Below are 13,520 nucleotides of genomic sequence, written 5' to 3'. Positions count from 1 at the left end.
GGTTTGATTTGATGAGACCCTCGTCTGAAAGAACGATACAGTAAATACACAATACAGACCTGAGGGAGAAAAAAAGAGCTGTCTACAATACACAGTGAATTTACCAATCTCTCTGTACGAGTGACAGTAATGTAAGTAACTTTAAAAGACAGAAAGAATCGAGAACAGGGAGCAGTGAAATAACATTTATCACAAGTAAACAGAGAAGAGAACAACAAATATCACTGAGACATGACTGTAATCACGTAAGCCAACAACAAGCCAGACTCTGAGAGAAATTTGCTTTTTTTAAAGGTATTTTTCTAGACTGGATAGAACTCAGCTTGACAAGGGGGAAAACAAAATACTGTTGGCATCCAAACATCTGTTAGTCAGTCAAATGTAATTTTGGATTTAAAAAAATCATGCTTTGCACAAACAGACACATGATGCAGTCAGTTCCTCTAGCCCTTAGTACTGACTTTAGCCCTCACCTCCCCTAAAGGATGGAATGTCTGATTGTCAACAACTGGGGAGTGTTTGGCAGAAAACATGGATCCTTGGCCCAAAATCACATGGATAAAGCAATGAACATTTGTATTTTTTGCTTGAAAATGTCACCATTGGCTACAAAAAGTCAGTCCATGATTTTGTACAAAGATGAGACATGTGTTTTCTTGTTTGTTGTCTTGTTTGTTGTTTCTGTGTGTTTGAGTCTGTAGCCTGCATATAGATCCACTGTATGTATCCATAAAGGCCTACTGTATGTATCCATATAGGCCTACTGTATGTATCTATAGAGGCCTACTGTATGTATCTATAGAGGCCTACTGTATGTATCTACAGAGGCCTACTGTATTTATCCATATAGGCCTACTGTATGTATCTATAGAGGCCTACTGTATGTATCTATATAGGCGCACTGTATGTATCCATATAGGCCTACTGTATGTATCAATATAGGCCAATTATATGTATCTATATAGGCATACTGTATGTATCCATATAGGCCTACTGTATTTATCCATATAGGCCTACTGTATGTATCTATAGAGGCCTACTGTATGTATACATAGAGGCCTACTGTATGTATCCATAGAGGCCTACTGTATGTATCCATATAGACGCACTGTATGTATCCATATAGGCCTACTGTATGTATCTATATAGGCCTATTGTATGTATCTATATAGGCATACTGTATGTATCCATAAAGGCCTACTGTATGTATATATATAGGCCTATTTTATGTATCCATAAAGGCCTACTGTATGCATCCATATAGGCCTACTGTATGTTTCCATATAGGCCTACTGAACAGTATGTATCCATACAGGCCTACTGTACAGTATGTGTCCATATAGGTCTATTGTTTATGTCCATAAAGGCCTACTGTATGCATCCATATAGGTCTACTGTACAGTATGTATCCATAAAGGCCTACTGTATGTATCCATATAGGCCTACTGTACAGTATATGTCCATATAAGCCTACTGTATATATCCATAAAGGCCTACTGTATGCATCCATATAGGTATACTGTACAGTATGTATCCATAAAGGCCTACTGTATGTATCCATATAGTCCTACTGTATGTCTCTATATACTGTAGGCCTACTGTATGTATCCATATAGGTCTACTGTATGTATCTATATACTGTAGGCCTAATGTATGTTTTTATACCTGTACAGTATGTGATAGTCAGCTGTTTGTTCGGCACACAATTGTTAATAACCCATCCACAACCACTCAACTATATGTGATAAAATGAAAATCTGAGGCCCACACCCGACCCAAACCTGCTAATATATAAATGTGCTGTAGGCTACAGTCAGAGATGGTAGAATTTTTTGGGGACAGGGGGTTAAGGTTTTTTCCCCCCTGATTTAGATATGTTTCTGCTTATATTTTCTGACATTTTGGTAGGCTATTTGTTAGCCAACTTGTCCATAGTTCGATACATGCAACTTCTCTCGTCATTAATATGTTACCCTTGAATATTAAATAAACCCTTGCTCACCAAAATAATGTCATAAATCGATAAAATGAATGCTTCAATCTAGTTGACATCGGTAAAGTTCTCAGCGTCAGAGCAGACATTTAGAGAGCGGGGAGAAAATACAATAAACAAAAAAAAGCTGGAAAGATTTCTGTGCAACATTTTCCAATGACATCAGTTTGACCAGTTGTAAGGAAATAGAAAGCTATGAAAATGACCCAACATGTTTCTGATAAGATTTCAGTTCGGCTTGGATGCATTTTTTATGTGGTTAAAATACTATCAGCTTTTAGGACGCTGATAAATTTAGCACCTCTACAGATGGTATCTAACTGAATATTTGCATTCTCTCACAAACTGGTCTCAGAGCATTTCATATTACTCTGTATGTAGACGCTCGCGTTATACGCTAACCCATTCAATCCGACCCTTCATCCACACAATAATTAAGGACCCTAAACCCACCCGCCTTGCGGATATAACCGTGGGGACTGCGGGTTATGAGTCAACCTGCACAGCACTAATACATTTGTATCTCTATGAATGTACATGCGGTTCCAAGTCTAGGGCCAGGAGTCTTTGGTCCCTGTTCCAAAGGCCTGGTGTTTTTCCCAGCCAAGATATATATTATAAAGATTCAGGAAATCCTCCCGTATCTCCCCTTGTCTACAGCGTCTCCTCATCATCATCTGCGGTCATGCTACTGTTGAGTACAGGCAGCGTCTCCTTCAGAGAGATGTCATCCACCTGCTTGGCACTGTCCTCCTCTGGTTCCTCAGGGATGGAGGGGTGGAGGCTGTCTGGGTCTGAGTTACTAATGACGTAGCCAGGCAGGGTGGCATGGGTGCTGAGTGTAGGGGGTCCGTTGCTCCGGTAGACCTGGCTGGAGAAGAGGGTGGTGGATCGGGTGGCAGGGCCAATCCCGGCCAGCTGGGACTGGCTGATGGTGCTGTTGTTGAGCACTGTGAGCACCGAGCCGTAGCGGTACCTGCCACACACCACCGGACCTTTCCAGTCAAACGCCAGGTTCCAACGAGTCCACGTCTTTTTGATCTCTGCCTGGACCTTTGGGGGAGATGAGGAGAGGGTGAGGGGGAGAAAGAGGGTGTAGGTGGGGTGGTTGGGGAGGAAGATGGGAAGAAATAGAGAGGAAAAGGGTTGGGGGGAATCTTAGCCCTTGTTTCTCATATGTCGAAAGAACAGAGATCTAAGGAGCCGCTCTAGGGATGTTCTCAACCTAGAGATGTCTTATGTTGAAGTTACACAACTTATACAGAGTGTAAAATCATCCGCACTCACCTCTCCATTGCAGTAGCAGTAGATGATGGATACAAAGAACCCCTGGAAGAGACAGAAGAGTGTGAGGTGAGAACCAATGTCATAAAGAAGATCAGTTTATTTCTGGGTTGCAGGGGCTTTGCAATTCAATGTTCATATTGTAAATCAATGGAAAGTGTGTAGCATTGGGGCTGCAGGTAACCTAGTAGTTAAGAACAGAATAGGTGAACAAATCTGTTGGTGTGCCTTGGATGAGAGCATCTGCTGTAAATCGCAAAGCCTTTGTCAATCTGGTGACATGTACAGAAAGTATTCACACTCCTTGACTTTTTCTACATTTTGTTGTGTTACAGCTTGCATTTTAAATGGATTCACAGTTTTACTGCAGTGGGCTAAATCAGGGTCACACAGAGTGATTCTTGGTAGTCTTAAACAAATCTACTTTGAAACAAAAGTATATACCTCACACACATACTGTATTTATGGGCTTAATAAAAAAAGTAAGATATAAAGTAAGATATCATTTTGAGTTTGCATCCCAATATATTACACTTTATATACATCACAGAAGACTGAAATATAACTATAACTATATAATATAATATAACTGTTTGTCTGATTTAAAAAATGTCTTTAGTAATTATGAAATGATGAAAAATATTAAGAACATTACACCCATGACGCCAAAGACGGCGCTTTTGGTCATCGACTGCAGGAAAGAGGAAGATGTAGATTTTGTCACAATAACCCATAATGTCAAAGTGGAATTATGCTATAAGACATTTTTACAAATTAATAAAAAATGAAAAGCTAAAATGTCTTGAGTCAATAAGTACTCAACCCGTTTGTTATTACAAACCTAAATAACTCCAGGAGTAGAAAAATGCTTAATAAGTCAGATAATGAGTTGCATGGACTACTGTAACTCTGTGTGTGTAACGTTCGTCGTTGGGAGAAAGAGAGGAGGACCAATGCGCAGCGTGGTAAGTGTTCATAGCTTTTAATGACGTACTAGAACACTGAACAAAACAATAAATAACAAATGAACAGTCCCGTAAGGTGAAAGACAAAAACTCTAAACAGGAAATAAGCACCCACAACTCAAAAGTGAAACCAGGCTAACTAAGTATGGTTCTCAATCAGGGACAACGATTGACAGCTGCCTCTAATTGAGAACCATACCAGGCCAAACACAGAAATCCCAAATCACAGAATAAAGAACACAGACAACCCACCCAACTCACGCCCTGACCATACTAAAACAAAGACATAACAAAAGAACTAAGGTCAGAACGTGACAGTACCCCCCCCCCCCCCTCCCCAAAGGTGCGGACTCCTGCTGCAAAACCTGAACCTATAGGGGAGGGTCTGGGTGGGTGTCTGTCCGTGGTGGTGGCTCTGGCGTGGGACGTGGATCCCACTCCACCATAGTCTTTCTCCGCCTCTTTAACCGCCTCGTGGCCTCTTTAGAGCGGCGACCCTCGCCGCCGACCTCGGACTGGGGACCCTAGCCACGGGTCCCGAATAGACGGGAGATTCCGGCAGCACCGGACGGACGGGAGATTCCGGCAGCACCGGACAGGCGGGAGACTCCGGCAGCTCCGGAGTGAAGGGCGATTCCGGCAGCGCCGGAGTAACGGACGACTCTGGCAGCTCAGGACAGACGGGCGACTCTGGCAGCTCAGGACAGACGGGCGACTCTGGCAGCTCAGGACAGACGGGCGACTCTGGCAGCTCAGGACAGACGGGCGACTCTGGCAGCTCAGGACAGACGGGCGACTCTGGCAGCTCAGGACAGACGGGAGACTCTGGCAGCTCAGGACAGACGGGAGACTCTGGCAGCTCAGGACAGACGGGAGACTCTGGCAGCTCAGGACAGACGGGAGACTCTGGCAGCTCAGGACAGACGGGAGACTCTGGCAGCCCTGGACAGGCGGGAGCACCTGTAGGGAGGAGACGGAGAGACAGCCTGGTGTGGGGGGCTGCCACCGGAGGGCTGGTGCGTGGAGGTGGCACTGGATAGACCGGACCGTGAAGGCGCACTGGAGGTCTCGAGCACCGAGCCTGCCCAACCCTACCTGGCTGAATGATCCCCGTAGCCAGGCCAGTGCGGCAAGGTGGAATAGCCCGCACTGGGCTGTGCTGGCGAACCGGGGACACCATGCATAGGACTGGTGCCATGTACCCCGGCCCGAGGAGATGCACTGGAGACCAGATGCGCTGAGCCGGCTTCATGGCACCTGGCTCGATGCCCGCTCTAGCCCGGCCGATACGAGGCCCTGCAATGTACCGCACCGGGCTATGCCTGCGCACGGGGGACACCGTGCACCTCACGGCATAACACGGTGCCTGCCCGGGCCCTCTCTCTCCACGGTAAGCATGGGGAGTTGGCTCAGGTCTCCTACCTGACTCCTACCTGACATTTTTGGGGCTGCCTCTCAGGCTTCCAACCGCGCTGCCGTGCTACCTCCTCATACCACCGCCTCTCTGCTTTCGCTGCCTCCAGCTCTGCCTTGGGACGGTGATACTCTCCAGCCTGTGCGCATGGTCCCTTGCCGTCCAGAATCTCCTCCCATGTCCAGGAGTCCTGAGATCGCTGCTGCTGCCCGTTACCACGCTGCTTGGTCCTTTGGTGGTGGGTGATTCTGTAACGTTGGTCGTTGGGAGAAAGAGAGGAGGACCAATGCGCAGCGTGGTATGTGTTCATAGCTTTTAATGACGTACTATAACACTGAACAAAACAATAAATAACAAATGAACAGTCCTGTAAGGTGAAAGACAAAAACTCTAAACAGGAAATAAGCACCCACAACTCAAAAGTGAAACCAGGCTAACTAAGTATGGTTCTCAATCAGGGACAACGATTGACAGCTGCCTCTAATTGAGAACCATATCAGGCCAAACACAGAAATCCTAAATCATAGGAAAAAGAACATAGACAACCCACCCAACTCACGCCCTGACCATACTAAAACAAAGACATAACAAAATAACTAAGGTCAGAAGGTGACAGTGTGCAATAATGGTATTTAACATGATTTTTTAATGACTACCCAACGCATACAATTATCTGTAAGGTCCCTCAGTCGAGCACTGACTTTCAAGCACAGATTCAATGACAAAGTTTGAGGTTTTCTAATGCCTCGCAAAGGGCACCTACTGGTAGAATATAAAAAGCAGACATTGAATATTCCTTTGAGCATGGTGAAGATATTAATTAGTCTTTGGTTGGTGTATCAATACACCCAGTCACTACAAAGACACATACAAATATTCCAAAACATGCATCCTGTTTGCAGGAACTAAAGTAATATTGCAAAAATAATAAATAAATACATGTACTTTTTTATCCTGAATACAAAGCATTAAGTGTGGGGCAAATCCAACGCAACACATACAGTGCCTTTGGAAAGTATTCAGACCCATTTACTTTTTCCAAATGTTGTTACATTACAGCCTTATTGTAAAATGGATTTTTAAAATAATACATTTACAGCAATCTACACACATTACTCCATAATGACAAAGCGAAAACGTTTTTTCAGAAAGTTTAGCAAATTTCTAAAAACAGAAATACCTTATTTAAATAACTATTCTGACCGTTTGCTATGAGACTCGAAATTGAGCTCAGGTGCAACCTGTTTCCACTGATCATCCTTGAGATGTTTCTACAACTTGATTGGAGTCCACCTGTGGTAAATGGTAAATTCAATTGATTGGACATGATTTGGAAAGGCACACACCGGTCTATACAAGGTTTCAAAATTAACAGTTCATATCAGAGAAAAAAAACAAGCCTTGAGGTCGAAGGAATTGTCCGTAGAGTTCTGTGACAGGATTGTGTTGAGGCACAGACCTGGGGAAGGGCACCAAAACATTTCTGCAGCATTGACGGTCCCCAAGAACACAGTGGCCTCCATCATTCTTAAATGGAAGAAGTTTGGAACTACCAAGACCTTTCCAAGAGTTAGCCACCCGGTCAAACTGAGAAGGGCCTTGGTCAGTGAGGTGACCAAGAACCCAATGGTCACTCTGACAGAGCTCTAGAGTTCCTCTGTGGCGATGGGAGAACCTTCCAGACGGACAACCATCTATGCAGCACTCCACCAATCAGGCTTTTATGGGAGAGTGGCCAGACGGAAGCTACGCCTCAGTAAAAGGCACTTGACAGCCCGCCAAAAGGCACCTAAAAGCTCTCCTACAATGAGAAACAAGATTTTCTGGTCTGAATGCCAAGCGTCATGCCAAGCGTCTTTGGCCTAAATGCCAAGCGTCATGTCTGTAGGAAACCTGACACTATCCCTACGGTGAAGCATGGTGGTGGCAGCATCATGCAGTAGGGATGTTTTTCAGCGGCAGGAACTGGGAGCCTAGTCAGGATCGAGGGAAAGATGAACGGAGCAAAGTACAGAGAGATCCTAGATGAAAACCTGCTCAGGACTTCAGACTGGGGTGAAGGTTCACAATCCACCACAGCCAAGACAACACAGGAGAGGCTTCAGGACAAGTCTGTGAATGTCCTTGAGTGGTCCAGCCAGAGCCTGGACTTGAACCTGATCGAACATGTCTGGAGAGACTTGAAAATAGCTGTGCAGCAATGCTCCCCATCCAACCTGACAGAGTGAGAGGATCTGCAGAGAAGAATGGGAGAAACTCCCCAAATAGAGGTGTGCCAAGCTTGTAGCATCATACCCAAGAAGACGTGATGCTCTGATTGCTGCCAAAGGTGCTTCAACAAAGTACTGAGTAAAGGGTTTGACATTTCAGTTTTTATTTTTGATAAATTAACACACATTTCTAAAAACCTTTTTGCTTTGCCATTATGGGGTATTGTGTGTAGATTGAGGGTAACAATTAGTTAATACATTTTACGATATGACTGTAACGCAACAAAATGTTGAAAAAGTCAAGGGGTCTGAATACTTTCCGAAGGCACTGTAACTGAGTACCACTCTTCATACTTTAAAGCATGGTGCTGGCTGCATCATGTTATGGGTATGCTTGTCACAGGTTTGACTTAAAATATTCTTGAAAATCTATGGCAAGACCTGAAAATGGCTGTCTAGCAATGATGAAGAAGTAACTTGACAGAGCTTGAATAATTTTAAAAAGAACAAATGGGCAACTATCGTACAATCAATGATTGCTGTAATCACTGCCAAAGGTGATTTGAACATGTATTGACTCAGGCGGTTGAATACTTAACTAATCAAACTATATTAGTGTTCCATTTTTCATTAATCGATTTTCAAATTACAGAGTATTTTGTGTAGATTGTTGACAAAAAATGACAATTTAATCCATTTTAATCCCACTTTGTAACACAACAAAATGTGGAAAAGTCATGGGGAGAGAATAATTTTGAAAGGCACTGTATTCCAGGGGGGAAAAGTGCCCTTCTCCCCTTTATTCTCTCTCTATTCAACACAACACAGACTTCTGAAATGCCATAAGAATGCATGAGATGTTTTGATGATTCATATGTTTATTTCAACCTTTATTTCTCAAATCATCATTTATAGGAATCATCAATCATAAGAAAAGGTCTTGCATTGATCGGCATCCCTTCTGGTATATCTCACAGCCCATTATATCTGTCCGTCTCTCTTTCAAATCTAGCCCTTTTCTCCACTCTTGCTTTCTTTGTGTAAGCAGCAGCACCCTTTTGCTCTCGGTTAAGGTTGCAGATCTATTGCAGTGGTTGGCTTTGCTGTAGACAGAGCTGAGGCAGGCATGTGACTTGCCTAGTAAGCAGAGAGCACTAAACTTGCAAAGAACACATGGTGTAATTTACACTCCTTTATCTCATCACCACATTGAGCTGATAAATAGAGAAACGGAATGATGAGTAAAACTAAAATATTGTCACACTGTTAGTTCTCTGCTGCCAATGACTGGAACGAACTGCAAAAATCACTAAAGCTGGAGACTCTTACCTCCCTCACTAGCTTAAAGCACCAGCTGTCAGAGCAGCTCACAGATCTCTGCACCTGTACATAGCTCACCTGTAAATTAGCCCATCCAATCTACCTCATCCCCATACTGTATTTATTTATTTATCTTGCTCCTTTGCACCCCAGTATCTATACTTGCACATACATCTTCTGCACATTCTACCATTCCAGTGTTTAATTGCTATATTGTAATTACTTCTCCACCATGGCCTATTTATTGCCTTACCTCTCTTATCCTATCTCATTTGCACATGCTGTATATATAATTTTCTACTGTATTATTGATTGTATGTTTGTTATTTCCATGTGTAACTCTGTGTTGTTGTACGTGTCAAACTACTTTGCTTTATCTTGGCCAGGTCGCAGGTTGCAGTTGCAAATGAGAACTTGTTCTTATATTTCCCTCACTAACTTTAAACGTCAGCTATCTGAGCAGCTAACCGATCGCTGCAGCTGTACATAGTCCATCTGCAAATAACCCACCCAATCTACCTACCTCATCCTCATACTGTTTTTATTTACTTTCTGCTCTTTTGCACACCAGTATCTCTACTTGCACATCATCATCTGCTTATTTATCCCTCCAGTGTTAATCTGCTAAATTGTATTACTTCGCTACCATGACCTACATAAACCACAGGTTCATACTCAAACGTACAATATTAAATGGGCGGCAGGTAGCTTAGCGGTTAAGAGTGTTGGGCCAGTCCCTGATTCAAATCCCGAGCCGACTAGGTCAGAAATCTGTCATTGTGCCTTTGAGCAAGGCACGTAACCCTAATTTCTCATGTAAATCACTCTGGATGAGGGTGTCTGCTAAACGACTAATGTTTTAATGTACGAAGGTTTCCACACTTCATATTGTGCTGTATGAAGAATAATGCCTCAGGGTAATGCAGCTATGATGTATGTAGAAACCAGAATAATATTAATGCCCTTTGCTAACTGGAGACAAGGGAAGGGAAAGATATTACAAAACACATCACAAACAAACGTGGAAACAAAACCAAATGGGAGGAAAGCTCTTATCCTCTGGGCAATTCCATAGAAAGACAACCAGACAAATAAGACAGTTCTACATTGTGCGAGGAAAGCCACGCTTTGTAGTCAAATAAAGTGTTTTTCCTTTTGCCTGAAGAACTACTATTAAAGATATAACAAGGAGGCTAAGATGCGATGAGCAGCTTATGAGGATTAACCAGAGATTTCTAATAATGCAGCTACCAAGCTGTCAGATGTAGCATTGCTCGTTAAAACAACAGCTTGGTGTCTCTATAATGAGCTGCTTAAATCATTCAATTCAAAAGCATAAAAGTATGTTTTGAAGCTGAAATATTTCATTAGTAGAATGAGATGAAAATGCTTGGTGGTGAGCCACTACTAAGGCGTCCTACACACTATTACACTGTCTGGCACAGCTGTGATAAACTGACTGAAAACAGAAGGTCTGACAGAGTAAAGCTGATCCGAGTGGATTTACCAAGAAGGCATTGAATGTTCCTGAGTGGCCTAGTTGCAGGTTTGACTTAAATTGGCTTAAATCTATGGTAAGACTTGAAAATGGCTGTCTAGCAATGATCAACAAGTAACTTGACAGAGCATGAATCATTTTTTCAAGAATAATGGGCAAATATTGTACAACCCAGGTTTATAAAGTTCTTAGAGACTTACCCAGAAAGATTCCGAGCTGTAATCACTGTCAAAGGTGATTTTAACCTCTACGGGATGGGGTGTCCCTGTCCTGGGATGGTTGAGCTAACATGCACTAATGTGATTAGCATGACAGTTGTAAGTAACAGCAAACTTTCCAGGACATAGACATGTCTTATATGGGCAAAAAGCTTAAATTATTGTTAATCTAACTGCACTGTCCAATATACAGTAGCTATTACTGTGAAAAAAATACCATGCTATTGTTTGAGGAGAGTGCACAGTTATGTACTTGAAAATGTATCAATTGACCAATTGGGCACATTTGGGCAGACTTGATACAACATTTTGAACAGTAATACAATGGTTCATTGGATCAGTCTAGAACTTTGCACATACACTGCTGCCATCTAGTGGCCACAATCTAAATTGCTTCTAGACTCCTAAGTGATATAATGGCCTTTCCCTTGCATTTCAAAGATGAAATAGAAAATAGAAAATGAAAATGCATGTTTTTTCTTTCTATTACCTTTATCAGATGGTCAAATGGTATCAAGAATATGCATATCCTGAGTCCTGAGCTACAAGCAGTTAGATTTGGGTATGTCATTTTAGAACAAAATTGAAAAAAAGGGTCCGATCCTTCCACAAATCAGGGCTTTATGGTAGAGTGGCCAGGCGGAAGCCAATCCTCAGTAAAAGGCACATGAAAGCCCGCTTGGAGTTAGACAAAAGGCACCTAAAAACTCTCTGACAATGAAAAACAAGATTTTATGGCCCGCTTTTTCAGCAGCAGGAACTCTGAGACTAGTCAGGATCGAAGGAAAGATGAACAGAGCAAAGTAGAGAGAGAACATAGATGAAAACCTGCTCCAGAGTGCTCAGGACCTCAGACTGGGACGAAGGTTCACCTTCCAACAGGACATTACCCTAAGCACACAGCCAAGACAACAGAGAAGTGGCCTCGGAACAAGTCTCTGAATGCCCTTGAGTGGTCCAGCCAAAGCCTGGACTTGAACCCGATCGAACATCTCTGGAGAGACTTGAAAATAGCTGTGCAGCGATGCTCCCCATCCAACCTGACAGAGCTTGAGAGGATCTGCAGAGAAGAATGGGAGAAACTCCCCAAATAAAGATGTGCCAAGCTTATAGCATCATACCCAAGAAGACGTGATGCTCTGATTGCTGCCAAAGGTGCTTCAACAAAGTACTGAGTAAAGGGTTTGAATACTAATGTAAATGTGATATTTCTGTTTTTAATTTCTAAAAACCTGTTATTGCTTTGTCATTATGTGGTATTGTGTGTAGATTGATGTTGAGAAAAACTGATTTAATACATTTTACGATATGACTGTAACGAAACAAAACGTCGAAAAAGTCAAGGTGGTCTGAATACTTTCCGAAGGCACTGTAACTTTGTACCACTCTTCATACTTTCAAGCATGGTTGTGGCTGCATTATGTTATGGGTATGCTTGTCATTGGGACTAGAGATTTTTAGGATAAAAGGAGAAGGAGCTAAGCACAGGCAAAGTCCTAGAGGAAAACCTGGTTCAGTCTGCTTTCCAACAGACATTGGGAGACAAATCCTCCTTTCAGCAGGACAACAACTTTAACCACCAGGCCAAATATACACTTGAGTTACTTACCAAGACGGCATTGAAGGTTCTGAGTGACCTAGTTACAGTTTTGACTTAAATGGCTGTCTAGCAATGATCAACAAGTAACTTGACAGAACTTTAAGAATTTAAAAAGAACAAATGGGCAAATATTGTACAATCCAGGTTTACAAAGTTCTTAGAGACTTACCCAGAAAGATTAAGAGCTGTAATCACTGTCAAAGGTGATTTGAACATGTTTTAACTCAGGCGGTTGAATACTTAACTAATCAAACTATATTAGTGTTCCATTAATCGATATTCACATTAGAGTATTTTGTGTAGATTGTTGCCAAAAAATGACAATTTAATTCATTTTAATCCCACTTTGTAACACAACAAAATGTGGAAAAGTCATGGGGAGAGAATACTTTCAAAAGTCACTGTATTCCAGGGGGGGAAAGTGCCCTTCTCCCCTTTATTCTCTCTCTATTCAACATAACACAGACTTCTGAAATGCCATAAGAATGCATGAGATGTTTTGATAGGATTCAAATGCCATATGACAGACAGAGTGCAGCTGATCCAAGTGAACCTGATCTGTCACTAGCACTTGGTCCGGAGAAGGACCTTCCCTGTCTTTATTGGCCTCAGCTAGACTCGGCTAGACAGGCAGTAGCAGGAGGGAAGGGAATCTCCCCACCTGCCTGAGGACCCTGTCAAACCGCACCAGTCTGAGTGAACTCAACAGAGCGAATGATACGTAGCGAATGCTACACAGCAAAGTAGCTTTCACTGGTTCAGGTCAAACTCCTGTTCCAACTTATTTTCGTGGGATACGACTTCAAAACTTTCTTTAAAAATTGGATCCTACTTTATTTAATTGGATACTGTTGTATCAGCTTTCGTAGCTACATGTACATTCAACCTTGAGGACCGGTTCTATTGTAGAATTCAAACTGTGTTCTTCAAGAAACAAAGAAAATGTGTAATATTTTTCCCTCATTTAATTTAGCGATTTGGCTTCAACTTTCAGGATATAGTGGCTTATTCTGCCACA

The 13,520-nt window shown here is 42.5% G+C and overlaps 1 protein-coding gene across 1 annotated transcript in view; it reads right to left on the bottom strand.

Moving 5' to 3' along the window:
• Positions 1-1,478: 1,478 nt before the first annotated feature.
• Positions 1,479-13,520, bottom strand: part of LOC139406057 (parathyroid hormone 2 receptor-like) — a 107,354-nt gene continuing 95,312 nt past the window's right edge. Inside the window, exons 12-13 of the mRNA XM_071148520.1 lie at positions 3,281-3,322; positions 1,479-3,046 (exon numbers count right to left, since the gene is read on the bottom strand). Coding sequence (XP_071004621.1) covers positions 2,648-3,046; positions 3,281-3,322 — 441 coding nt within the window. The 3' untranslated portion in view covers positions 1,479-2,647. The remainder of the gene's footprint in view (positions 3,047-3,280; positions 3,323-13,520) is intronic.

The sequence above is a fragment of the Oncorhynchus clarkii genome, chromosome 3, assembly GCF_045791955.1.
Source record: "Oncorhynchus clarkii lewisi isolate Uvic-CL-2024 chromosome 3, UVic_Ocla_1.0, whole genome shotgun sequence".
Taxonomy (NCBI): domain Eukaryota; kingdom Metazoa; phylum Chordata; class Actinopteri; order Salmoniformes; family Salmonidae; genus Oncorhynchus; species Oncorhynchus clarkii.
Note: the sequence above shows the minus strand (reverse complement) of the source record. Positions and strands in the feature narration are given on the sequence as shown.